Below are 27787 nucleotides of genomic sequence, written 5' to 3'. Positions count from 1 at the left end.
AAAAGAGCAGTGACAAAAGATGATTTTTAACAAAGAAAGAACCACAGACATTAGGCTGGAACGCAGAGGTCAGCTCCCCGTTCCGTGCAGGTTGTCACACGGAAGCAGACGGAGTCAGGGCCACAGAAGGGAGGCGCCCGGGGAGAACTCCAGCGCCGAGCCCGAGACCGAGGAAGGGAGAGGGACTCACTCCCGCCATCACTGACGTCAGGTGCGCAAAAGGCCACTGCTTCTTTGAGTTCACTGTACTGAGTTAGCTTTATTCCAGCAAATACAAAATATTTATAAGAATTTCACAGGTTCTCTCCTCACCAGACCCTCCCGAATTCCGTTTGCTGTGAGCTTTCGTGCTAATGGAACAGAAACGGCCTGTGCAGCACGGAGGAACCGCTGTCTCCCCCCGTCCCACGCTGGCGGACCCCAGGAACCTACGGAGCCCCCGAGCTGTCCCAGACACCGTCCCCATCAGGCCATTTTGGGGTTTTCCGGCGTGCTGTCTGTGGAAAGACCCTTTCCCTGCACACATGGCTGTCTTCTCCCGAAGACCTTCATCTCCCTTATAGGCGGGCACCATGTTGCATCTTTGATGTCTCTCTCTAGCAGGGGCACAGTGCTGGGTGTGTTATAAACACTCAAACAAGCCTCCCTTCCTTAAGTGGGAAGTCTGTGTCATGCTTAAATGGGAGGGGCTCTTCGCGGGTCCCAGCTCTGAGGGCACTGATCAGTTCCAGCACGGAAGGTGGGTGTTGAGGGGTTGAGTTAGGGTTTTTGCTAAAAGCACGCTCCGAGCCTGGGACAGGCAGCAGCTCGCATCCCTGGGCACAGTGCCCCTCCCCTCCACATGCCCGCACCTGGTGTGGAAAGGATTCGGGGGCGCCGTGCAGAAGATGGGTAACCGGTCCTGCTGCCTGGGTGTCCAGCCTAACAACGCTGCCCCCTCATTCTGCCTCAGAAGGCTTTCTGGAAGCCTCCGGAACTGCGGGGAGCATTCTCTTAGCAAATGCGTCTAACCCTGATGACCGTGATCCTGATTCCTATAAAAGGAGGACTAAGCTGTGGGAACTGCACCATCAGTGCCATCCACCTCTACAGCTATGTCTGGGGGAGGGAAGGAGCCTGTGGACGTCTGCATGGGAGGGCCCGGACCTCGCCGGACGAAGGCCATCTACATGTCGTAGAGCCGGAGCTGCTCCTGCACATCGCCAGCGGACATCTCCCCGAATGTCTCCTTGTTGTCCTGCATGAGCTTGAAGATGGCTGCCAGCTGCTCCTTCTGCACTCTGTGGGGAAGAGAGGACAGAGAGAGAGGAGAAAGGTGCTCCGAGCCCAGGGTGGCAGGGGCGCTGGGGGCCCTGCTCTATCCGCTACTGCTGAGTCTGCTTTCCAGGACAAGAAGAGAATCAAACCGCACCAAAACGCACTCAAAGCTCAACGACCTCAGCTGGAAGGTTCTAAAAGCCGGCTCTAGGTCTTGGGTGTTCGCTGCAGGTCTGGGGACGCGAGTGACCGTGTGGGTTCCGGTGCCCCTGTTTCCCCTTGGGACCCCTTTGAGCATTGACCTCGCACGTCGGGGGAGGTAGCGAGGAGAGGCCCGTTCTGTTAGGTGGCCGGAGAGCGAGCCCCCAAAGAAACAGGTCAGCGGCAGCCTCAGTTGAGCGGGATGAGGGCAGAGACCACGGCAGAGACCACGGCCGACCGAGACGGGGGGGGCGCGCGTGGAGGGGCCCATGGGGGCTGACTCAGAGCCGGCATGGGGTCTCAGCAGGGGACTCAGTAGGGGAAGGGGCTCAGCACCTTTTCCTTTTCCTGATTTGCGCAGATCCCTTATGGCCAGCGGGGGCCCTGCCTCTCCTGCCATAGACCGGCCCGCACAGGCTGGGCTGCTGGGACTGACCAGCTGCTGTCTTTGTGAGGCTCCGCCACACCATCTGACTGGCACAGGGCAACTCCCAGGAGCGCAAACATTTGGAAAGGGTGGGGCAAGACTTCCTCAGAGAGCAGGGACCGTCTGCGGTTCCCGTCCCCGTGCCGGCTGTTTGCACGGCTGGAGTCTGTCTTCTGCGTTATCTCTGGGGCCACCACACCCTGCTCTTGGGCCCTCTCAGCCTCTCCCTGCAGCTGGCAATGCCACAGACACGGGCAGGTCCCACGTGGCTGGGCTCTGGCACAACCTCCGGCCACCCAGCACCCAGAAGGCTGCCCGGGGCCGGACTGGGGTCTGAGCATCTGGTCTTACACGTGCGTCTCAATAGATTTCCTTCTGTGGGAACCCCATGTCTCCCATCCAGAAGTTGGTTTTCTGGCTACAGCAGCATCTAGAAACTCAAACATTGAAGTCCCAAACCCGAGCCTCTCTTTGTCACCCCGCGAATGTGCTTTCTACAGTCTGTTTTCCCATCTGGAGGAGAAGGAGCCTGCCGTAGGTGTTTGGTACCCCACCGTCCGAAGACAGCACTGAGAACTGAAAGCGTGTGTGTTGAGCTCCTTGGATGAAATCAGCATCTCCCCATCCCAGGCGACCACAGATTCCCAGATATTTTTGGTGGTTGTGGTGTTTGGGCACTTTTAACAGGAGTGGATCTATGGCTTGGACTAGGCTAGAGAGCAAGAGGCATTCAAAGTGAGAGAGAGCTCAAATTTTAATGGGTTCAAAAGGAGATTATTTTTTTAAAAACAAAGCAAAACTGAAAAAACACACAGTAACCGAGATCATCTACTCCAAGTTTATTGGGCTGAACAAAGGCCGAATGCACAGATCCAAGCCATCAGGAGTATGTGAGGCCTGGTGCCTACAAGGCCCTGGCAGGAAGAGTCCAGACAACTAACTAGTTAGATAACTAACCTGGAGGGAGTCACCTACTTACTGGATCCGTAAGATCCCAGCCTGGGCAGGGCCGTTCTTACTGCTGTGTGGGGACATGTGTGCCACCAAGCGTACATCTCCTCGTCACACGGCTTAGCGTGGCTTACCCACTATTGCCTGGTCTGCTCTCCGCCCCTAAAACCCAAGCTTTTAGGCCCAGAGGAGGAGGTCACTGGGAATGTAACATTGCCCCAGAGGTCGGCATCCTGGCCTTCCATTAATGGCAAAAAAGTTCTCTATAAACTTACTGCTTAAAAAAAAAAAAGTTTTAACCAACACATCTAAAAACTGCCGATTAGTCTCATATAGTATAAATACTGTCCAGTATAAAACTCCAAGAAACGGATCTGGGACTGATCTCACTATCTGGTGAAATTCTGATCTGTCTAGGACACGTTCTAGGGAACGGCATCGTCCAGAAATCTACTTCAGGCGCACTCTTCCTCCTGCTTCTGCCGAAGGTGGAGATTTGGCTGAGCTGGTAAGAGCGTCAGGGAAAAGGCTTCTGAGCTCCAAGACGGCCGGATTGCAGAGACTAAGGGCAACAGAGATATGGGGCTGGCCCTGGTTCCCTGCTCTGGGACCATCAACATGGCATCCCTCGCCCCCTGCCACCGAGCCAGCCAGCCAGAAAGAGGGAAGTGGGCCCCCAGGGAGAGGAGGACAGTCAGCCACCCCAGAGCCGGCTAAGAGCGCAGGAGCTTGGCCTCAGCTGTCTGGGATGCCTCAGAGTCTTTCTCGTTTTGGCTCCAGTGAAGGAGAAGGCCAGTAGACAGTAGGGGAGGCACTGGAATGCAGCTACAATGGTTTTGCAATGACAAGGTGACAAGGGACATCACAGATGTGAAGGGTGAGTGGAGAGCGGGGTTCCGCGTTAGGAAAGACCAAAGTCTACAAAACCCTGGCTTAACCAAGCAATCCACACCAACTGGGAGGAACACCTCTACCCGGGGTGGGGCGGGGGGCAAGGCACTCCCAGCACCTTCCCCGCCGAGGGGCAGGTCCTGATGGAGGGTCTGGGTCCCCGCGGATTTATGCCGGCCAGAGCCTGTACGGCTCTGCTCTGGGGATTTCCATTTTAACTCTCAAGCTTTTTAGATGCCAAAAGGAAAAGCCTTTAGCAGGAGGCTAAGGATAACTTCATTATTCTTCGGTTCTGTAAAGAGAAATAGGGAGAAAAGATCATTTATTTTACTTCTTCCATCTAACAAGTATTGTGGGGGAGGACACGGGACACACGGATGAGGAGGATGATGTTTGGGATTGCAGATGCTGGACACTGGTTTCTCGGTCACGGGGCAGTTGGCTTCTTGTCACCTGCAGTAGGACACTCTGTTCCCCAGAGCTGGCCTGACTCAGCACAGGACCTCAGCAGCCTGCCACACCCCATTCTGAGTCCGGAGTCCATGAACTACTGTTGAGTTAGGTCAGGCGGTTGCTGTCTCTGGGCAGGACAGGCCCTTTCTCTGGGCTGGTGGGCAGGGCAGACTCCAGGTCAGACACTGGGCGCTTCTGAGTTCTGGCTCTGTGCTTTACTGGGCCCATCCTGTCAAGTTTGACTACTCCCTATTCCTGCCAGCAGGGTTTTGTCCCCGCTGGGGAAACTGACACCCTAGGATGGACGTCCACCTTTTCTAAATGACACCCAGCAGCGCACGGACTCATCAAGGGATCGCAGGGGATCCGATTTTGTTCCTCTGGCGCCCTCTCCTGGAGGTCAGAGTCTCGCGTGTTTCTAGACCTTAACACTGGCCAAGCCTTGGCCGACTCAGCAGGTTGCAGAGGCCAGGATATCCCACAGCCTGGGTTCCCCCGCCCCCGCCTCTTCCCCACCCCCTGCCTGTGATGCAGTTCAAAACACCTCCACCACAGTCATGTCCCCCTCCAGAAAGGTCAGGACATTCTGAGGACCTTCAGAATGGGAGTGGGAGCTGGGGTCCCAGGTTCCTGCGTATCAGAGCCTTCCTGGTCTACACTTTCCTCTGGACCAGAAGGTGGGGAGAACAGATGGCGTACAAGCACAGGAGTGGGCAGGGGAGCTTCTTCTTTTTCCTGCCAAGCTCACTAGCTTCCCAAGCTCTGAGAGCCGGAGGAGCCGTCAGCAGCCGGCAAGCCCACTGTCCCGTCCACGCTCGGAAGCTGGATGCGGCCCCTCCCAGAGAGACTGCGGTGGGAACGCACACCCCCGCCAGCCAGGCATGGCAAGGCGAAGGGGGCCCTGAGCCCCAGGAGAAGCCCCGAAGGAGGGGACAGAACACGCTCTTCCCTGGGCGGCGACAAGCTCTGGATTCGCAAACCCGACCGTGTTCAGCCCCTCGGGCAGAAGGAAGCTGACCTGCGAGCGAGTCCAAGGATGGGAATGTCCATTTAAACACGCAGAGGAACGATCTGGGGTCTTGATTTTAGTCCCGCTTCCTAAGTGCTATGCCCTGAAAATTTATGAAGTGAGGCTTTAGGGGATGCGGGATCACGTGACCACTGAGTCCCCGGGCTCAGCCTACTGCTGCTCTGTTGGCTGAGTTGAGAAGTTTTTAAAGTCAGGGATTTGCTTGCAACTCAGCTGGGACCCAGAATGCCAGGAGAGGAATTAGAAACAGGCAGCGTTTGGTCGGAAAGAATCTAACAGGCAAAGAAGAGAGCACACTTCGCTGGCCTGTGGCTTCAGTGTTGGACCGTAACAGACGGATTGTTTCCACACTGGAATTCCAGGGCGGTGTCCTACCCACAGCTGGGACCAGAACGCACTTGCACCCGCCGGCGCGCTCCCGGGCCACACGGGAACGAGCGTGCTGTCAGTGGAGACAAGGAGCCCAGGCGCCAGCCTCTGCAACCCCAAGCATCACCACAAGAGGGACGGAAGCGGCTGCAGGAGAGGTGTGGTCAAGCAGCCCCATGCAGTGCCACGTGGGCTGGCCGCGTGCAGGGGCAGGAGGCGGCAGGCAGGCAGGCAGGCGGCACAGGCAGATGCGTCCAACAGCCGCGGGGAGCATGCTGGGAAGGGCAGGCATGAGGATGGACATGAACTCCAGCTGCACCCGGTGAGGATGGCACCACACGGAGCGAGGATTGTGTTTAAGGGCCATGGCGTCCACCGGCCCCTCCTCCACTTGGGCCACAGCCTCCTTCACCCCGAGAGAAGCCCCGGGGCACAGTCTCCACCTCACGGAATAGCCAAATGTCAATCGGTGCGTGAGAAGCCCTCCCCACAGGACCCCTCGGGAAAGAGCCCCGTGGCTGATGGAGTCTGCTGTCTAAACACAACAGAGGACAGACTTTCCCTCCCTCTTCCCGCAGTCCTGGCTCAGAGCTCAGGGTCGGCGGCATCCGACCCCGCAGCCTAAGGCCTGGCATCCGTTCCCTGTCCTTCCTGTTTCAGTGGCTCCTCACAGCCACAGGGAGCACCTGCCCGAGCCCTGGGAATCAGGCCTGTCCCGGCCACAGCTCCGTCCACGGGGACCTCTGCGGGACCTCAAGTGCACCCCGCCCTCCCTATTCTTAATCCAGGGGCCACACACGTTTTCTGTAAAGGGCCCGATACTGACTCTTCTGGGCCCTGTGGCTCACGTGGTCTCTGTTGCAACGACTCGCCCTGGCCACAGGGGCGTGGAAGCCTCCACAGACCACAGGAAACGGAAAGAGTGGCCGTGCTGCGGTCACACTGAGCTTACCGACCAGGACTGCACCCGGCCACCCCTTCCTCTGCCCCGGAAAACCTGCCTGTCCCACCACTCAGGAGCACAGGGTTCTTTTTTGTTTTTTTGTCTTTCTTCTTATGGCAGGACAGAGCGGCAGGGCGACACCCAGAGGTTCCCGAGGGGGACGACAGTTCGGCCCCAGCCTCACAAGGGGGCGCTAGCTCCCCACCAGCGGGTCCTCGAGGCCCACGGGGGACTTAGGTCCCCTGGGCTCCCAGAACCCTGCAGCCCTGGGAGCAGGGGCCGGGTCACAGGGCGCCCCACCCCGTGCTGGTGCCCGGAATGTACCAACTGGTTAATGAAGGTGGCGGAGGAGGGGAGGTTTAGACTCGGTCAGTCATGTTGGGGACACGTTAACAGACGGGGAGGGAAGCATCACTGGTCTAGGGCCTCAGTCTCCTTACCAAAAGGATTTGCAAGAATATGTGTGGCTCAGGACCTAAGGAACTTGCTACAGGGAAGTGAGGTCAGAGGTCAGCTCAATCCTGAAATATAAAGGCAGCAAAGCGGGTCACACCCAGAAGCAGCGTCACCAGCACCTAGGGGAGGGGCGTGGATCCGCGGGAGGCCACCTTTCCTGCTCCGGGTCTTCCTCAGGCTGGGCCTACGCCGCCACCACCCCTCTGCTCCAGGGGAAGAGCCTTCTAGGCCGGGTTTGGAAGAGCTGGGGACAGCTGACACAGGGGAATGGGGATTCTCGTGAGCAGAACGGCTTCTGACCTTGGAGGGACCCCGAGTGCCTTGGCCAGCCGCAATGAACGGCTGTTGGAGTTCTGCATTCGAATACGCCCTCCTGCCGCCTGTGACCCTGGCAGCCCAGCCTGGGTTCCTGTTTCGATTCCTGCTTGAACCGAAGCGCGCCAGGCCCCAGGCCGGCTGGCAGCGTGCAGGAGACAGCTGGGCTGGGGGTCTGAGCACTGCTTCTCTCCCCAGCTGTCCTGCTGCTTCCAGAGCGTTCCTTAGCACTCTGGCGGGATGGAGGGAGGCCCGCGGGTGCGCAGTGGGTGTCCGGCGGGGGAGGAGGGGCCCCAGTTCTAAAACTGAGAAGCTAGGCAGCTGCCATTGTGTGGGAGCCCCGTGGAGCAGAACAGATGCAGACGGACCTCAGACGCTGGGCAGGAGGGGTGGGAGGGAGGGGGAGGGGGGCTGCCAAGTGGATGAGCGGGAAGAATCGCCCGGTCTCAAGTGATCGATGGGTTTTGTCAGGAACTCGCCCTGGGAGGGAAGGGCCGGCCGCTCGGCCTCTCGATTTTCCCTTCTGAGTGGGAGAGAGGCGGGCGGAAGAGGGGCTCAGCCGCCCTCCCCTCCTCCCCCCACCCCCGGAGCACCCCAAGGGGACTATCTGAGGACAGCCAGGACAGGAAAGAACCCCTAAACCAAAAGTGGGGGCATGGCAGCGGCTGGGGCAGCGGCTTGCTGCAGGCTCGCCCCCTCAGCTCTCCCCCTGCACCGCGTGACCGTGACCGTGACCGAAGAGGAAAGTGCTCGGCGGCCCTACCTCTGCTCCTCCTCCAGCTCCTCTTTGGTCATCATCTTCTTGTACTGGTTTCCCCGCAGCTTCCCAGGGCTGTATTTAAAGGAGAAGACCTCTCCCCCTGCAGAGAGGAGATGGCGTCAGAGGCAGCGGGAGGGTCTGAGTGCTAGGCGGCCTCCCCCAGACTCAGGGTCCCCTTCCCCTTTTGTTAGTTTCAAAAGGGCCATCTCGCCCAGAGGGGGTCTCACCGCCCTCCCCCCCGCCCCGGCCCCGTCCACCCCAGTGCCCGCACAGGTGCTGCCAGGCCTCAGAGAGGGCGGTGGCAACTTTTCTTCTCGCCTGACAGGGCTTCCTCCCACAGCCTTTCTGTGAAATCCCACGGCCACTGAGAAACTCCAAATGGGGATCCGGAGACAAAATCGTAACAGCTGGGGAGAAACCAGTCCCCCTCCTTAAACAGCACAGCTCCGTCCTCCCAATGATGGCTCCTTTCCCACACACCGTCCTGAGCTGTCCACAGGTCTGTCTGGCTGTCCCTCTCCAGCGAAGGCTCCCGCCGAGCTGCTGCCTGCGAGGATGGTCCACCCTCGTCTTTGAGGCCCCCCCCACTACTGCTGGGCGACTCACACCAGAGGGAGCAGGCTGGGCCAGGGTGCTGGGCTCCCTGCCTCTCCTCCAGCAGGAGGGTGCCTGGGACAGACAGCACAGGGACTCCCAAGCCTCCTGCTGGGGTCCTCCAGCTCCAGGGCCTGGGGCTGCCCGCCAGTGATTAGAAATCTGGAACAACGCATCCAGCCCACGGTAGGACCTGAGAGTGTTGTGGCATTTCCACACCGTCTTGAATTCGGGCATCAAAACTGGTTTTGGGTGGGTGTGCTAGGATCTGCCAGCCCCTGAGGGCAGACTCCTAGCTGCCTTAGAACAAACCAACCATCTCGAGGCCTGATGAGGGCACATCAGAGGTCTGGGCAGAGGGAGGCAGGACCGTGAGACAGGGAGCAAGGGCAAGTGCTGGGCACATGGGCGCGGGCTGCAGGACAGAAGAGGAAAGTGCCCCCAGAGCATCGCCCTGGGCTGAGCATCAGGGAGGAGACAGCCCCTTGGAAGCGAGGCCCGGCAGGTGTAGGGCACACAGCCCCAGCCGCCCCTCACAGAATGACCTGTCTTGTCTAATTCCCATGAAGGTGTAAAGAAAGGAGCATGGGAAATGCGGAGGCCAGCAAATCGCCCTCCCGTGTAGGCGCAGACCTTTTCAGTTCTGTTCTGGAGAGTTTACCGCTCTGTCACTCCAGTGCCAGGAATCTCCAGTGCTGGAAAATCTCAAATCTCACCCTGGCCTCCCGCTGGCGGCTGTCCGGCTTGATCAGGCTGGCTGACAGGGGTGGGGGTGGGGATGCCTGGGCCCCTCGGATTCAGCTGCTCTCTGGGCTGAGGGAGGAAGGTTCTGGATGCAAATTCCGAACCCAAATGTTACGTGGTGGGGACCGTGTTCTCTCCAAACCCTCGCGGAGGAGAAGGCTGGCCGGCTCCACCGTCCTCTCTCACGGCCCCTTCATCCCGGCCAACTGCCCAGAGAGCAAGGCTGAAGCCTTGCCTTGGGAAGAAGTTACTGCATTTGCACAAGGATTCCTTTGCTCTTTGTTCTTTCTGCAAATATTTAGTGAGCGCTGTGCTCGCAGCAAATAAAACGTACAGCAAGTAAAGAGAAGTCAGATACACTTGGAAGTCGGTCGTGAGTGCTCTGCAGAAACGACATGGTGTGGGAGGGAGGGGGCTGCCTGGAAGATTCTCTGGGGGCGGGGGTGGCATCAGGAAAGGTTTTATGGAAGGTAGTTGAGGGGGTGCCATGAGTTGAAGCCTGCGGTGTCTGGGGAGACAGATCTAGCAAAGCAAGGAGGCCGATGGCACTGGGTGGCAGAGAGAGGGGCCAGGACATGGGGGGGTGGGCAGGGCAGGACATCATGGAGGGGAGGGGCTTGGTTCTTCCTCTGGGTGGATTAGGGGCCTGGCCCAGAAACAGAGGACTCTCTCCCCATCCCTCCCCACTGGGGACCCCAGCCCCTCGCTGGCCGGCTCTTCCTCCAGGCTGAGCTCTGCTCAGGTTGACAAGTAAAGGCTGGAAAGTTCCATTCCTTGTGGGTCCATAGAACCGGGAGCTTCCAGCAGCACCGGTATGGGCTGTCTGCATCTGGGGATCTGGGCACTTTGCTGAGTGAGTCAGAGCTGCTGTCTGAGGGGCCTGAGTCCTTGAGGATCAGGAAAGCCCCCGAAAGCCTGCCTGAGGGGCATAATCCCACAGAGGCTGCGGTCTCAGAATGAGCTCACAGCCGACCCTAGATTCCGGATCTCAGAAAGAGGCAACAGAGAAAGAAAACCAATTAGCTTCAACATCAAGGTCATTGTGTTGCTATGTTTTAGAAACATAAAACATAAAAAATTCTGCCAGCTGGGTACGACTCAAGGTTTCCATTTATGGGGCAGGTCTGATTAGTCTCCTGTTTTCGGGCCCAGGCAGAACAAACAACTAGAAAAGGCTTTCACTTAATCACATCGTATGTGGTGGACCCAGGGATAACAGTCACATCCAATTTTGCTGGCCCAGAGGTTTCGATGGGAGGGCCCCCTGGGAGCAGGACTTCCTCCTGCAGCTTTCTGTGAATCACCAGGTCGCTTAGGGAGGGCCTCTGAGCGGCACTAATCAATTAGCCTGAGAGCTGAGCGGCTCACTGCAGAGGGGCTGGGGGCTGGTCCTCTTTTCCTCTGACAGCTGCGGCCATAAACCTCGCCTCCCGCCCCTCCCTCGCCTTGTCAGAGCTGCCAGGAAGACACTGGGGGATGGGGGGTCTCCTGGGGGCAGCAGTCAGAGAAGGGGGAGGGCTCCTGACGAGGCACAGGGCTGGGTGTGAGGCTGGTGAGCCTCCCCTCGTTCTAGCCTGGGGCATCTGGCAGCCTTGGCTCTGGTCCCTGTTGGTGTCCCCAAGTCACTAACTTTTGGCATCCCTGCAGGTGCCTGTGGCCACCCAGACAGGGACAGACGCCAGGGCCACAGTCCCACGCATCTCTAACCTACAGATGATGGAGGAGAACCAAAAGCTCTGGGGAGAGCAGGAGAGCAGGCTCCCTCACCACCGGCCTGCGCAGCTGCCTGCCCTTCCGTTCTCCTCTGAGGCAGTACTGACAAGCCGCAGCCCCATGGGGCCTCAGGGGGGAGCTGTGGGGCCCCCAGCACTGCCCTGCTGCGGGCCACACGCCCACGCCAGCCGTGGTCAGGGCATTCCTGCAACCCTCTCTTTCCACTGCCCCTGCCAGCAGTGAAAGTCACAGCAACAGTCTCACTTTTTAAAAAAATGATGAATATTTCAAACACAAAAAATAAAAATAAATAAATAAATAATAAATAAATAAATAATAATAATAATAATAATAAATAAAAGGAAAAGGAAAAAAAAGAAAGAAAAGGGGTGCCTGGGTGGCTCAGTTGTTAAGCATCTGCCTTCAGCTGTGATCATGATCCCCGGATGCTGGGATCAAGCCCCGCATGGGGCTCCCTGCTCTGCGGGAAGCCTGCTTCCCCCCCTTTCTTTTCCCCTGCGTGTGTTCCCTCTCTCACTGTCTCTCTCTGTCAAAGAAAAAAGAAAAAAGAAACAAACATACACAAAAGGCCAAGTAATAAGTCCCCCAGACTTAACAAATGTTGACATGTTGGTTCTATTCATTGTTCGTTTGTGTGTTTTTAAAGAAATAAAACACGACGGCCCAGCAGAGACCCAGACCACGCGTGGTTGTGTCTCTGTCTGTCCGGGGGACTGGCCCCCGGGGGTGCCCAGGGCAAGCCCACCGCCGTCCACCCAGTCAGGTTTGAATCTGGCCAGTGTTTTAAATGCTCCCGGTCACTCCCGCTCCCTTCTCCTGGCGGGCGGGAGTCTGATGGTGGGGAGGTCCGGCCAGTCAGCTTGTCACGGGGCAGAACGCGTGGGCAGCGGCCCTGTGAGTGGCTTTCGCCTCCATCAGATGGAAGGGGAGACGTCTGTCGTCTGAAGTGCTCGAGCAGTGATGGGACGGGCGCTGGGGGGGCAGGGCAGGAAACGGAGGGTCAGGGTGCTTGGTTTACTGGCAAGATGGGCCTTCCAGAGCCTGAGACAGCTCACAGTTCAGAGACAGGAAGGTGGGGACAGAAAGAGGAAAGGTGACCGGGCCGGGGTGGGGGGTGGGTACGCCCTGGAGGCCGGGTCCCACTCACCCTCTTCTTCCTCAGGCCCTGCTTGGGGTGGGCTGTCCCCGCCATCCTCCTCCTGCTCTGGTTCCTCTTCCTCCTGCAAGGCAAGGAGAGAGTCAGCCCCGGGCACCCGGAGGAGCAGGAGACGGTCCCTCTGATGCGTCCTGCAGGTGCCTGATTCCTTGGTGAAAGCCACCTGACCGGGGTTGGGGGTGGCAACGGTCACCCTTGGGGGGAGGAACCAGTGGAATCCGCACGATCTCTGTGTAAACACCCCCCGAGTGGCCAAGATGACGACGGGGAGGCTGTGGGTGGAGGAGCTACGCTTTTGACCATTGAACCTCAGTCCCTCTGCCCTTTCTGCGTGGGTGCCTGTCAAAGCGTCTGGAGGCCGTCCAGGTCATGGGATGGGACTCCCACCCACGCTCCGCCCCCGACCCTGCGCCAGTGAGTAGAACAAAAGGCACCAGAGGAAGGCTGGCGGGCCATCTGCAGCCCGGGGCCAGGCTGGGCCATCACAGGGGAGCGGCGCTCGTGGGCGCAGACTCCGTCTCTGCCTCCTGGCACCTCGTTTGTACCCCTAAGAGGCTCAGCATCCATCTTCCCCAAACTGGAGCTCCACCTCCTTCAGGGCCGGCGCTCTCCCACGAAAGGACTCAATAAACAGATGGCTGGAAGGAGTGTCCCAAGATGGCCTTCTTGGGAGGAAGGAGTGACTTCAACCTGCAGGAATGCTGGGGGGGCGCGGCGGGACAGGGACGCACGGATTCTCCAGCTATAGGGAATTTAGGGTCCGCGCGGCCCAGGGAACCGTGATGGGAAGCAGGCGGGCAAACACGGACAGACCCGCAGGTTCAGCGAGGGAAGCACACACAGGAGGGAGCCGCCCACAGCCGGTGGAGACAGCAGCACGCCTGGGCCTTTGGGACTCGGCTCCCAGAGCAGGAGCCTGGAGTGGCCCGCAGCAGGCTCGCTCACAAAACAGTGAGCGAAGCAGCCAGTCACAAGTAGCAAACCCTGAAAGGCCTTGAGTTTTCTGGGACTTTCTCGCTCTCTGGACCCCACAAAATGCAGCCGGGAGGAGCGGGGCAGGAGGCAGGAGCAGGACTTGTACTTGGCAACAGTGTCCAGCAAACTCAGCACCAGTGAGATGGGAGAGCCACGCTGCCACGAGGGCCGCCGTGATACCCCCCCGGATTTTGCACAGCAAAGCGTCTTTGTGGCTGCGGGGAGGGGGCCAGGCCTCTCCGGGGGAGGCAGGAAAAGGAGACACCCCTTTGACCCGGCAAACTCACTTCTGGGTATCTGCTCTGGACTGGGAAACCACCTGTCCATGTTTTTATACAAGGGCTCTAATTGTGTGCAGTAGAAAACACAGCAAACTGGAAACAAGGAAATGTTCATCCTTAGAGTGAAATATCTTACCAGTAAATATATTTGGTTAACGTGTTCACCACGACATTACCAGGCTGAATATATCACAGTGTGCCTGTGCCATGCAGCCCTGTGCTTTAAAAGGAGGCGGCGGTACAAACCGATGTGAGAAAAGCATCAGGTAAATTACCAAGAGGAAAAGCAAGAAGCAGCACGGTGTGAGGGGGACAGTCTTCTTGGTGTAAATACAAAAATGGAAGTGCACACACATGCTCCTAAATGCTAACGAAAGTTTTTCTGGAAGGATGGCAAGGCACTGTTAGCAGTCACTACCTTTGGGAGGCGGAGCTACCATTGGGGGTGGAGCCACCTTGGGGTGGGGCTACCTAGGGGGGAGGGGCGGCCCTTCTCTGTTCATCTGATACATTTCTGTATATTTGGATTTCCTAATAATACGCACGAATATGCATTAATTACTCCTAACATGTTTTTTTTCTTTTTTTTTTTTTTTTTTTTTTTAAGATTTTATTTATTTATTTGACAGAGAGAAATCACAAGTAGATGGAGAGGCAGGCAGAGAGAGAGAGAGGGAAGCAGGCTCCCTGCTGAGCAGAGAGCCCGATGCGGGCCTCGATCCCAGGACCCTGAGATCATGACCTGAGCCGAAGGCAGCGGCTTAACCCACTGAGCCACCCAGGCGCCCACATGTTTTTTTTCTTTAAAGATTTTATTTTATTTATTTGACAGACAGAATCACAAGTAGGCAGAGAGGCAGGTAGAGAGAGAGGAGGAAGCAGGCTCCCTGAGGAGCAGAGAGCCTGATGTGGGGCTCGATCCCAGGACCCTGAGATCATGACCCGAGCCGAAAGCAGAGGCTTTAACCCACTGAGCCACCCATATTTTTAACATGTTTTAAAAATACTACACAAGCTGAACTTGAAATCTGCTGGACTATGAAATCTAATTTCTTTTTTTTAAGGAACAGAAAAGGAAAAAAAAAGAGACAAACAGCCATTAACCCATTCAGGGCTAATAAAGAGAGGAGGTGGATTCTCCCATTACGTGTGCGGGACACCGAGATAAAAGAGAAATAAACGCAGTCCCTTCCATAAGGATGTCATGATGCAGGTGGGAAGACAGCTACACAGTGACTGCCATCCAAGGTGAGAACGTCAAGAGCCGAGGCCAGCCCCACCACCCCAAAGGGACACGGTGAAAGCAGACCTGCCAACACTCTCCTGGGGAGACGCTGGTCTATATTTCAATCTTGCACTTGACTTGTCAAGTGTGCTGTTGCTTAAACTGTGGCTGTGATCCCGTTGGCAGGTTGGCAGGTTAGGAAAGCAATTCAGAGGTCGCTACTGATGGATACATTTTATTTTACTTATTTGTTTTGACAGAGAGAGAGAGAGCACAAGCAGGCAGAGCGGCAGGCAGAGGCAGAGGGAGAAGCAGGCTCCGCACTGAGCAGGGAGCCCGACGCGCAGGACTCCATCCCAGGACCCCGGGACCATGACCTGAGCTGAAGGCGGATGCTTCATCGACTGAGCCCCCCAGGAACCCAGCTTCTGATATATATTTTTTTAAATGTGCAACCCACATCTTAGTGTGGTTTTCAGCTTTAAGAATTTCAGAAGCTACAAACATACCAGAAGATGACATTGGAGAGGTTATTTTCATTTTAAATATATTGCTATCGCTCATTCAAATTCGTGTAATTACCACAGTCCGGGGCTAGATATGGCTCCAGCTGATTTTCACAAAATTCAAAAAAAATAGTCACGGTCCGAGGTTCGGCAACTGAGGAATCGCTTTTGTGATTCCAGCCTTTCGATCTTACGACAATCTGACACACACCTGACGACCTGGACGTGACTTTAAGGGAGGCTGACCAGCTAGCTCCCCAAGGTGCCCGTGGGAAAGGCCTCCTCCACCAGTGCTTCGGGCGCGCACGAAGATTAAAATGAAAAACTTGGCATTCAAATGTCAGGAAGCTAAGTATAAGAGGAATTTAAATAAGTAAATATTCAACGGATGTGTGCTGTAACTTTGTAGCATTTACACTCCTCAAGTTATTAAAAACTAAAACTGCATGAAGACTTTGGGGGTACCCCTGTATCCCGGAATTAAATGACAGATAAATAGCGCAATGTGTGTGGCAGACGGAGATACTGTTTTATAAAGTTTCTGGTGCGCTGTGTCTTTATACACAGGGATGTAATTTAAAATAGATTTTTTACTGGAGACTTCATGAAGTTTGGAAAGCAGTGTGGGGTTGGCCATGTACTGGTTTCTGTCTGTGCAGAAAACCCCTTCCTTCGGAAGATGCCCCTTGAAGCCTGTGGGCCCACTGGGCACCAGCTACCTCAGGGCGGCCAGACCCCCTCCCCCAACAGACTGCTCACAGCCCGCTTTGCAAGGCCAGAACAGGTCAAGTCCTTGCGGGAGAGCGCAGAGGCTGAGGGCTGGGCCCTGGGCACCGCAGGCTTGTCCGGGTTACTTGGTGAACTTTAAGATGACATCACCATAATGGAGCGGAGTCCATGATTAAACAAAACACTGTTTATTGCATTTTGCCCTTATTTTATAAAAAATGTGTACCCGACAGAAAAACGGAAGTGCTGATACCGGTCATAGGGTGGGCGGGTCTGGTACCCAGTGTGCTTGGGACAAAGATGGTCGCGCTTCTGGACGAGCGGCCCATCGGCCTCCCTCCAGGGCTCTGCCTCCAGACGGTGACCGGTGTTCATGACCATGAAGGAGGGCGGTGCGGGGCAACCGGTCGTCAGCAAGGCTGCACCTCTGCCCTTCCCTCCTGCCACACGTCCCGCCTTCCATTCTGCTCTACCTTCTGTTCTGAAGGTATGTTTTCTGGAACACACTGTGTGTCTAAGCAACACAAGAGAGGGGCCCCGAGGGCAGCTCGGGGAGCCTGAAGGGAAAAGCGAGGCTGCAGAAGGGACACTGGGCAGGGAGCCTCGCGGCTTCCGCAGTGACTTGCTGGAGTTTGGTGTGGTTGCGGGGGACTGCGGGGGGCTGGGAAGCAGGGCTCGGACGAGGGAGATGTTACAAGGGACAAGGCACCTGGGGGGGGGGCTGCCGGCAGCTTTAAAATGGGGAGAAATGGGAGGAGACCAGCCTTGTGGGAGCAGAAAGGGGAATGGCGTGGTGAGGGCAGGGTGGGAGGCAGGAGGAAGTCCACGAAGGGGGATCAAAGCGCGGGCGAGAGACGTCAGGCCTCAACTGGGAGGTGAAGGGACTCTGGCCTCCAGCTCAGTGTTTATTAAGTGAATCAGCGAAGGACTGGCTGGCCTGGCTGAAGGCGAGCCCCTGGGGCTCTCGAGGTCTGAGTCCCACCCACCCTTGGCTTGCTTCCCCACACTCGATCACTGTGGATTTCTGGTCAGTGCCCTCGGTCCTGAGCGTGCTGCAGAGTACCCTGTGCTGTGGGCTGAACTGGGTCCCTCCCCACACTCACAGGTTGAGCTCCAACCTGCGAGTATCTCAGACTGTGCCTACGTTTGGAGAGAGCGCCTTTGATGAAGGAATTCGGTTAAAATGAGGCTGATGGCGTGGGTAAGCAGGGGAGGCCCCAACTCCATCTGACTGGTGTCCTTTTAAGAGGAAATCTGTAAGAAAGGACCCAGGCGAGAGACACCAGGGGTGTGTGTGTGCTCATGGAAAGACCCCTTGACACGGCGAGAAGTCGGCACCTGCGTGCCAGGGACAGAGGCTTCGGGGGAGAGCGGCCCTGCCCACATCGGGACCTTGTAGTTCTGGAGAAAAGAAATGTCCGTGTTCCGAGCCGCCCAGTGTGTGGTTCGTTGTTCCGGCAGCCCTAGCAAACCGACACACCAAGCTCTAATGAAAGTACGTCGGTTTTGAGAAAACCGTGAATTGGCGACGCCCTCTGGGAGCGACAGCCGGTCTCATCCCGGCTGGTCCCCAGGGCAGTCTTGGGCTGGGACCCAACGCCTCACCTCACTGACCAGAGCCCACAGTTTGACTTCACATGTCCCGGGACACGTCTCCAATTCAGCCGTTTCCCCCAGTTGGGGGGATGGCTCGGCGGGGAGAGGCCAAGCATGGGGGCCAGGGGCTCCCGGAGGCCAAGGAGGGAGGCTTCTCGGAGCCAGCGCGAATCTGCAGCTGCACATTGCCATATGGCTGCTCCCGCGATCCGGAACACAGCGCTGAAGCAGAGGAGGGGGACAGAGAGACAGAGAGAGGGATGGAGACCGGGGTGGGGAAGAGGCAGACAGAGAGAGAGAAACAGACATCTTTGTGTCTGCCCGAGAAGATGTTTCTGCCCTGGGGTCTTGCACTCAGGACTCGCTGGGATCCTGGAACTGGGCACCAGAGCTGATTCGGGCTGTGGATACAGGCACCCCCCCCCCCCAACCCGGTTAATCCAGGATGAAATGAGAGGACCGCGGGGCCACTTGCACGGGATGCCTGTCCCTCGCTCCCCTGCCGCAGCCAGCAGAGAGAGCAGGGAGCTCTCAGGGGCCCGTGCACTCCTCCGCAGCCTGGGTCAGGCCCCTCCACTGCAGGGCCCGCGGCGGGGTGCGGGTACGGGGCTCCCTCCTGGCTCCCACCGCAGGCCCAGCGGGTCTGACGGCGCTCTCTCCCCTTCCAGACAGATTCCATTAGGCAATCGGGCTGTTCATCTTCTGCATTCAGAGGGCAGCCGCCGCGGGCGAGCAGAGGGCACAGAGCTGGTGCCAGCTCCCACACCGCCCGCGCTGGATGGGGAGGGCGGGCCAGCAGAGGTCATGGCGGGCTCTCTCCACCCGTGTGTCTCAGCAGCTCAGCCACTGGCGCCTAAGTGACAGCTCCAGGCCAAGGACGTGTGGGCCAGCCCTCTACATCCGTATTTGCAGCTGGATAAGGTACCCCCCACCCCCGCCAAGACAAGGAACTGATGTCTTCTTCTCCTAAAGTGGCCCCTCTCAACTCCTCAGACTTTCTCAGTGGCCACAGCATCGTTGACACTTGGTCACGGCCTGGGAATGGTGATCCACGCCTGCTGCTTCTTCTCCACTTGGACTTCTCAACTGCCCCCACGCTCCACGCTCCTGCCAGTCTCTCAGGGCCCGACAGGGCACCATGTCCTTGACCTCACTCTCCTCCAACTCGCTGGCTCTGAGAACATCTTCGAATGCCAGCTTTATGACTTTTTTTCCTACTAAAACCCTAAAATGACCATTGCCATGCTCAATTCAAATAATCCCCCGCTCTGAGGTTCTCCTGCCTCAGGAAGTTTAGTCCCCAGTACGTACTGGGAAATGCTATCCACGGTTGGGGGTGGGGTGGTGGGTGGAAACTTGGGGTCACCTTGGGCACACGGTCTGCCTTCCCCTATTCACCTCTGGGTGCTCCTCCTTCCTCTGTCTGCACAGGCTCCTCTGAGGCCACAGGACCCGGCAAGGATGGTTTTGAGTTCAGTTTTTATCCTGGCCTCGGCAGGCTAAAAAGCTGCCTCGGCAGCTCCACTGGGGGTGGAATGGAAGGGAACTGCTGTACGGAGGGAGGCGGGAAGAGAAGGGCCAAGACCCTCGGCCTGGCGCGCGCGCGCGCGCGCGCGCGCACGCACACACACACACACACACACACAGGGCAGTTCTGCTTTTGCTTTATGCCCTGGATTTCCACCTAAGATTGAAGAAGAAGAAAGGTATCTCGTGCTTTTAAAAATATGAGAAAACCACTGATCTAATGTGGCTTTGACCCAAGACAAAACCCTAGCTGATAAAACCTTTGACGCATTGCCAGTTATCCAGTCTCTGTTTGAACACTTCTAGCCTCGGGGAGCTCACCACCTTACAGAGCAGTCTGCCGCTCTGGGGCGCGACACACAGCTCCAGTGCGTGCAGACAAGACGCACGAGGCCTGGGGCGTGAAGAGGAATGGCCTCGGCCTGCTGCCCAGGGTGTGCTACGAAGAGGCAGCATCTGCCTTGTTCCTTCTCTTTGCTGTCCTCGCAGCTGATGCACTCGCCAGCTGGGGCTGGGCTCTGCTGTGTGCTGAGCCTGCTGTGTGCTGAGCCTGCTGTGTGCTGAGCCTGCTGCTGCAGCTGGGGCTGTGGCCGTGAACATGGCAGACCTGTTCTCCAGAGCCGACATCCTGCTGCAGCGGACAATGGAGACAAACATAAAAGGTGACCTCAGTGCTGTGAAGAGAGCTAGAGAGAGGGTAGCGTGCTGGAGCAGGGGTCGGCGCACTTCTTGTTTGGAAGCTGCTCAGGGACACAGAGGCTCGCAAGGTGAAGGAAAAGTCGTGTGGAAGTCTAGGCCAGGAAGGGGCTGCCAGGCAGAGCGAAGAGCTAACCCTGGGCTCCAGCTGAGGTGCAGGCCTGGGGAGTCTGAGAGCCCGATCAGTGACGGAGGGGGCACAGGACAACGGGGACCGGAGGCAGGGCTGGCCGCCGGGGCCACACTCAGAGTTTGGAACTTATTCTGCATGTGACGGGAGCCATCGCAGGGCATGGAGCAGGAACCGCGGATGCGGATTCCATGTGATAAAGATGGTGCCTGCAGACGGAGGTGACGGGACTCGCCGATGGAGGGACTTTGGGCCAGAAAATAAGAAAACAAGGATGTTGTGTGGGCTTTTGGCCTAAGCAGCTTTGGGGGGGCCACGGAGGAACTCCAAACAGATGGTGAAGAACGGTGTGGGCAGGGCAGAGCCAAGGGCATGCATGGTGGGCAGAAGTCAAGAACCCTTAACAGATATGATGGTCTCAGGGGACCTCAGGGGCTCACTGGACAACCACCGGCAGCCAGCCATGTGAGGTCAAGCTCAAGGAGAGCCTGGGCATCATCAGCCACTGATCAGGAGGATGACAGTGGCCAGCGCGTTCTAGAAGACAGGTCTAGAAATGAGCCGTCCACTTGATACGGGCATGAGCTCTTCCAGCACGGGCAAAGAACAAAGGAAGAATACTGGGGAATTCTGGGGAAGAGGCTGACTCCTGAGGCAGAGCTGGGGGATGGGGTGTAGCCTGTGCCTAGCACACAACGTGCGGGGGGCAGGGAAGAGTGGGGCTGCAGGGCCAAGTTCAACCAGCCAGACTAAAAAGGCCATCCTGGACTCCGACCTCCTATCCCCATTGAGGGCACATTCACCAGCCCTACACACGCTCTCTTGCTCCCATGGCCAAGCATGCCAGATCCAATCCTATCAGATTAACGGTTTTTGGCATTGTTCCTACAAAAGAGGATTTGGAGGGCATCGAAAGCTTCGCAAAAAAACAAAAAACAAAACCACCCAGAGGCAGAAACATACCTTCTCCCCTTCTCAGCAAGAATTAGGTGGAATTTTTGTGCCTACGGTTTCATGGGGGGCGGGGGATAAACGGAGATGCCTGAGCACAGGGAGAAGAGCCCGTGGACTGACAAGACCAGAACAAGAGGGGTGAAGGGAAAGGAAACTGCTGTGCTGGGGACCAACCAGGCTGAAGAACTTTGACCAGGACCAACTTTAAGGATCCTTTTTTTTTTTTTTTTTTTTTTTTTTAAAGACTTTACTTATTTATTTGACAAAGAGAGGGATAGAAACCAAAAGTAGGCCAAAAGGCAGGCAGGGGGTGGGGGGAAGCAGGCTCCTCGCTGAGCAGAGAGCCCGATGTGGGGCTCAATCCCAGGACCCCGAGATCATGACCTGAGCCGAAGGCAGAGGCTTAACCCACTGAGCCACCCAGGCACCCCAACTTTAAGGATCTTAGTAGAAGACGGGTGCCCAGGGTTTAAAGTCTCTAAGGTAGCCTCAACCAGGGGCACAGGAACTGGTGAGACTTCAGGAAGAATAAAGATAAGAATGATTTGACCCTGGAGCTGGGTTTACTAATCTTCATAGGACACCACTGCGCTGAAGGGATTTGCTTGTCTCGGGATTGATCTCAGAATCTGAGCCGTTAGTACATCAGCCTCCGGCCAGGAGACACATGAGTAATACCAAGGTCACAGAGCTAGCTTCTTGCTGAGAACATGCCCAGGGTTGTCTCCAGTGAAGGTCAGGTTGGCCAGAGTTAACAATGAACGCAAGGAGTTCTTCCTTGCAAATACTGGAAACAGGTGTGCACACACACACACTCTCTCCCCTGCCAGACACACAGAGGCCACGAAACAGGAGTGGTAATGGGAAAGCCCATGACTGCTAAGAGCTCTAGGACAAATCAGAGATGGTTTGAGTCCAACCCCTTCTACTTGAGGAAACTGAGGCCCAGAGGTTCTTCTCCCAAGTCCTTCCTAGGTAAAAATATTAGGTGAACGGGTACCGTGATTTCTCACACCGGGTTTCCCCTGGACCCGTTAAATCTCATTTGTTGTTCCTTAGCCCCCATGGCCAGGAGAACGGGACCGATCCTTCTTCCTCCCACGCTGGAGGGCAGGAAGACAGCATCCCAGACCTCCTTCGTGGCTCGGACCGAGCAGCAAACTACTCTGTCCACATAGAGCACCCCTTCCAGGAGGAGGCTTCTGAACCCCAGCAAAGTCCTGCTTCGTGCACTGTCCCTAACGGCGGCCAAGCGAGCGTGGTCGGATTCAGGTTGTTGCAGAAATGCCTGAGCCGCCAGGGATCGGACATTGCTCAGGAAGCACAGCCACCGCTGGTCTCGGGCCCTCTCAGCCCTCCCACTCTGCGGCTGAGGCCGACCATCCAGGAAAGAACAGGGCTACGGACAGACTGTCTGAAAGGGCGCACTCTCCACGTTTCCCTTCTAACCCTCCCTCTGAAGCTAGGCAGCTTCACTACTTCTAGAAAATTCTAACCAACGGCTACATTTTCTGTGTGCAAACAAGACTATCTCTGGAAGAAAGAACAAAATTGAGCCATTAGGAAAGTCCCTGGACATCTTTCTCACATGAAAAAAAAAATTACGAGCCAGAACGACTTCGCATAAAGCACCCTCTTGCGCTTCCAAACACTGAACTCTTGTTCGCAGCTCTGGGCATCATCCTCTGTCCGGGGATGTTTATGACTGTAATTACTGTGAACACACTGTTTTATGTTCTGCACTTTTCCTTACTTATTTCTACCAACTTGCTAATTAACTCAATGTCCTAATTAATGGACATTTGGAGTATTTCCAGTTTCCTTCCCAGCAAATCACTAGACCTACTACAGATTGAGTGTCTATATCCTCCCCAAATTCCTATGTTGAAGCCCTAAGCCCCAGTGGGATGGTATTTGGAGGCGGGGCCTTTGTTGGTAACTAGGATGCATGAGGTCCTAAGAGTGAGGTCCCCAGGAAGGGATTATTGTCCTTATAAGAAGAGGAAGAGACCAGAGAGCTCTCTCTCCACCACGTGCCTACACAGCCAGAAAGCGGTTGTCTTGTGAGCCAGGAAACAGGCTCTTACTGGGAACTGAATTGGCTGGTACTTGATCTTGGACTTGCCAACCTCCAGAGCTGCGAGAAATAAATCTGTACTTTTTAAGTCTCCCAGTCTGTGGTATTTTGTTATAGCAGCCCGAGCTGACTGAGACAAGATTCCAAAGTGATATGAACAACTGCCAGATATCTATTTGGCCCTCGACTAGCTGGCTTCTGCGCTTTTGTTAAGAGAACAGAGAGCGGGGCCATGTGGACACCACGAAGGTCAGGACAGATGATGCGGGAGTGGATTTACCGTCTCCTAAACCGTTCCGTGGCCTCTGCAGGGGGTGGGGGGGCACAGGGACACGCCTGCGGTGATGACGATGGTGAGGGTAAGGGACACAGCATGGACCCAACAGCAGGATAACTTCAGAAGGTGAACTACGGGGGCGCTTGGGTGGCTCAGTTGGTTAAACGTCTGCCTTTGGCTCAGGTCATGATCTTGGGGTCCTGGGAAAAGGTCCAGGGTCCAGCTGCATAGTGAGGGCAGCCAAAGGAGGCTCAATCAGACCACCACCACCAGAGTGTCTGAAAAGTCAAGCCCTTTCCTGAGAAATTCCCCCACTGGTTTCTTTTTTCCAACACTGTATTTTTTTTTTCACGTATAATTCATATACAGTGTTATAGAAGTTTTAGGTGTACAATATGATGATTCAACAACTCTCTACATTTCTCAGGGCTCATCAAGATAAGTGTACTCTCCAGCAGTGTGTTTTGGGAAATTCCAACTTACAGAAAAATCAGAAGAATGAAACAATGAACACTCGGACACCCTTCACCTAAATTCACCAGCTGTTAACGTTTTGCCATCTTTCCAATCTCTCGTGCGTGCATAGATGTGTCACTGTTAGAATCGTGACATGTTGTCCCTCAATGTTTGGGCATGCACCTTCCTTTTTAAAATCTATTTTATTTTATTTTTTTTTAGAGATTTTATTTGTTTACTTATTTGTCAGAGAGAGAGAGATCCTAAGCGGAGGGAGCAGCAGGCAGTGGCAGGGGGAGAAGCAGACAGAGCTGGGAGCTCGGCCACAAGGGGTTCAATCCCAGCCCCCCGGGATGGTGACCTGAGCCGCAGGCAGATGCTTGCTTAACAGACTGAGCCACTCCGGCCTTCTAGGCATGCATCTTCCTAAGAACAAGGACATGTTTCTAATCACAACACCAGCACCACATGCATGAAATTGAGCATCGATACAATAAAATGATCTCATAAGTCATTCCTTTGAAATACCTCCCAGCTACCTGCAAGATGTTCTTGATAGCTCCTCACCACAGCCCCAATCCAGAATCCAATCAAGGATCAGGCATGGCGTTTGTCTGTCTTGTCTCTTTAGTCTTGAATCTAGACGAGTTTCCCTGCCTCCTCTGTGTGTGGTGACGTCCCTACTCCGTTGCTGAGCAGAGCGAGGACCCGGAGCGCCAAGAAGTCTGAGTTCTGGCACGGATGTAAATCTAGCACTATTCGAGTGACCCTTGACCTTCACCTTGACCATGGTTTGGGAATCCTCTGACATTGCCTTGCTGGAATCCACACCTCCAGTTCGCAAGAAGCCCGGCTATCCTAAGATTGCAGCCTACACATCAGCACCCAAAGGCACAGTTTCCTGGCCTTAAAAGGGACCAGCTCTTATTCGTGACATTGTTGGTCATGATTCTTTGTGAGGGAGGGGTGTGCCTATCATGCTTCCTCAGCTGCCCACCCCTACACTCACCCCTAGGAGACATAACAAGAAAGACCTTCTAACAATACGGCTCTGCCCTCTGCTTGGCCTGCCTGTCCCTGCCGGCGGATCACCCCCCATTTCTTCAGTGGCTGCCCAGTGCCTCAGTCCATTACGCTACTTTGCTTCCCAGCACAGCGGGGCCGCTTCCCCGATGACCCAGGGCCGCTTCCCCGGTGATCCAGAGCCGCGCTGGAAGGCTGCTTCCCTGGGCCCCAGATCCTTTGCAATAATCAGCTTTGTGAGTCAGAGGCAGCAGCTGCCGGGCCTGGCAGGGCAGAAAGATGATTGGATCAGAAGAAGTGCCATTAGTTAGGCAAGGTGGCTGCTCTGCAGCCCCCCCACTCCCTCCCACACCCCCTCATTTCCCCAGGGCCCTTCTACCCGCTTTCCAGGCCCAGCAATATGATAATGAGATCTCAAAAAATGCCCCCACCCACCCCACGTCCATATACAGACAATTTCTTAGCGGCTTCTTGCAGGGCTAATCCCACCACCGGGAAGGCAGAGCAGTGGGGGACAGTGGTATGTGTCCCCCCCAGCACCTGACCCCAGGCCTGAGGCACAGCCACAGCCGTTTGCTAGCTGGAGTTGTGGGGAGCTCAGCAACTCAGCAGGGTCTGAACCCACAAGGGCAGAGAAACGGACTTAAACGTAACGCTTACGCTGGGATAATCTCAGGACCGGCTGTCGCACAGGGAGGGGAGACCCAAGCCTCAACTCTCAGAGTCATGTGGCAGCTGCCCTACGTGGGAACCCCTGTGATGGGCTTTGTCCTCTGAGCACCCACTCACCCCCACAGGACAAGCATTTTCCTAATGAGGAAAACTGTCCTCTGGCTGCTCCTGACTGGGGACGCTGAGTCCTGCTCACCAGCTCTGGAACTGCTGAGGACCCCACAGGCCTTGTGCAAAGCTCTCTCAGAAGTGTGTTGTCCAGGGGATCGAGACGCTGACTGAGCGCCACTAAGGGCGGCGTTGCAAACTTCTGTCTAGAATTTGCTGCTGGGGTTTCGAGGGCCCTGTGTAAACCGTGGGAGCAGGGCTGGTTGAGAACTGGGGCTGGCTGAGAAGGGCCCCCACATCTCTCCTAGGCCTAGAAGGCTGGGAGCGCAGGCAGAAGCCCCACCTAACACACCAGCACAGGTCCCCCAAACCCTACCTGCCACTGGCCGGGGAGGTTCGCAAGGGCAGCTGGGCCTCCATTAAGCAGAGTCTCTGTCCTTGGCCCCCGGGGGAAGGGGGAGGGAGGAATATGCTCTCATGACACAATTAGTCACCCACTTGTCAAACAAAGCGCCTGCTCAGAGGGGTCCCTGCACGCTTAACTTGGCAAAGAGAAGCCACGCCTTGGCCCAGCCTCATGGCCTTCTCCCCTCAAGGGTTCGTTCCCCTGTAAACCACAGTGTCCAGCAAAATTCTAAAGGGTGCTGCAGATACTCTACTGACAGGGCCCTCAAGCAGCCTGCTCGTGGTTTCTACTGTCCCAGCCGTCCTCCCCTGCAGAAGAGGGGCTCGGGAGTAAGAGCAAGGCATTCTGGTCCAGCAGACTCAGGGCCCCGAGTGGTAGCCTGCCGGGGTCGAGGGCGCTGAAATCCTGGCAGTGTGTCTCATGGTGGCCAAGTAGGCTTCAATGTAAAGAGCAGCACTGGAAAAAGTGCACGGGGCCGGGGGATGGGCGCACATCTCTCCTGCTGTTCCGAAGCAAGGAAGCAAGGCGTGAGGTCAGGACAGAGCTCAGGGACCGACCGCAGGGACTGGGAGGGGGCAGAAGCAGGAGGGCCGGTTCGGGGGTGCTCAGCGGAGCTTTCACCTTCTCCTCCACTCCCCCCAGGCCTGGCTTATCTGCAAGTCCGGGGCAGAGGTGCCACAGCACGTGTGCAGTTTGACAAGCACCATACAATGACTGCGTTTGTTCAACGCCTCTTCTTTCGGCCCCGCCCTGTAGCTTCCCACCTCGAGACCTCAATGGCTCTGGAGTCTGGATTTCACATTGGTTTAACAGGAAAAATCAGCATTTTTTTCCCTAAGTATGACCATTTCTTCATGATGGAGACAACTCTCATCACCGCAGATCGTGAACATGCACGTGGATCCGGGAACCCGCGGGCCGGAGGGGTGCGGGGCGAGGGGTGGGTGTGACCCGAGCCTGGGAAGGAGGGAGCCGGGACCGGGAAGTGGAGCGCCCGCACCACACACTACACAACTCCCATAGGCTCGGCGCTCGCAGGCACTTGGGAGGGGGAGGGCCACGGCGAGTTTGCTCGGCGGGATCTGCGCTCCTGGGGAACAGTCGGCCCCAGGCAGGGAGCCCGGTCCCCGGCCCCGCCTGAGCTGGGGGGAGGGGGAGGCGGGCCCCGAGGTGGGGAGGGCACCGAGGAGGGCCGGGTCCGTACCTGCTTGGCCTCGGCGGCCTGCTCCTCCGCCTCCGCCGGCGCCGCCTCTCGCTCCCCTGGCCCCTGGAGCTCCCCGGGGCCCTCCGGCGCGGCCGCCGGCTCTGGGGCGCAGGGAGGTGCGGGGGTCCCGGGGGCCTTGGCCGGGGTCACGGGCTCTGGGCTCGCGGCCGCCCCGCGCCGCACCAGCAGCCAGGCGAGCAGTAGCGCCAGCACCGTGGCCAGCACGGGCAGCGCAGCCAGCAGCTCGGCGGGCGCCTCCATCGCGCCGCGGCCGCCCGAGTGCCCGCCCGCGGGGACCCCGAGGGAGCCCGCCGCGCCCCGCCCGCGCCCCGCCCCAGGGCGGAGCCCCTGCCCGTGCCCCGCCTTCTCGGACCCCCCTTTGCGGGGGTGGGGGTGGGGGTGGGGAGGACACGGGTGCTGGGGGACCCTGACCCCTGCGGCGGCACTCCCGAGGCGGGCCAGTCCCTCCCTGCACCGGGCAGGCCTGACGCTTGCGCTTAAGATTTGTTTTGAAAACCCAGCTCGAAACGCTCTTTCCTCAGGCGCCCTTAGATTACTGTCATTTTCGGCATCATTTCCGCTCTGTACAGAAGGTCCAGCACTTCGGCACCGCAGGCTGGGAGATGCCGAGGCCCCCCACGGCCCGGAAGGCTCGCCTAAACCG

The 27787-nt window shown here is 56.9% G+C and overlaps 1 protein-coding gene across 5 annotated transcripts; it reads right to left on the bottom strand.

Moving 5' to 3' along the window:
* Window positions 1-239: 239 nt before the first annotated feature.
* Window positions 240-27443, bottom strand: MXRA7 (matrix remodeling associated 7). 5 transcript variants are annotated; one of them, XM_059150344.1, is made up of 5 exons: window positions 27124-27443; window positions 12273-12345; window positions 8057-8153; window positions 6963-7043; window positions 2710-4019 (listed from the first exon to the last, which is right to left on the bottom strand). In XM_059150344.1, the coding sequence occupies exons 1-4, from the start codon at window positions 27382-27384 to the stop codon at window positions 7010-7012; spliced, it is 465 nt and encodes a 154-aa protein (XP_059006327.1). In that variant the 5' UTR covers window positions 27385-27443; the 3' UTR covers window positions 2710-4019; window positions 6963-7009. The 5 variants fall into 5 exon arrangements, with proteins under 5 accessions (XP_059006326.1, XP_059006327.1, XP_059006329.1 ...); XM_059150345.1 differs by lacking the exon at window positions 2710-4019 and adding an exon at window positions 4026-5292; XM_059150343.1 differs by lacking the exons at window positions 2710-4019; window positions 6963-7043 and adding an exon at window positions 240-1280 and having other exon boundaries at window positions 27124-27436.
* Between the last annotated feature and the right edge of the window lie 344 nt (window positions 27444-27787).

This window comes from Mustela lutreola, chromosome 15, assembly GCF_030435805.1.
Source record: "Mustela lutreola isolate mMusLut2 chromosome 15, mMusLut2.pri, whole genome shotgun sequence".
In the NCBI taxonomy this organism is placed as follows: domain Eukaryota; kingdom Metazoa; phylum Chordata; class Mammalia; order Carnivora; family Mustelidae; genus Mustela; species Mustela lutreola.
The sequence above is the reverse complement of the archived record's forward strand: the minus strand, read 5'-3'. Positions and strand labels throughout refer to the sequence as shown.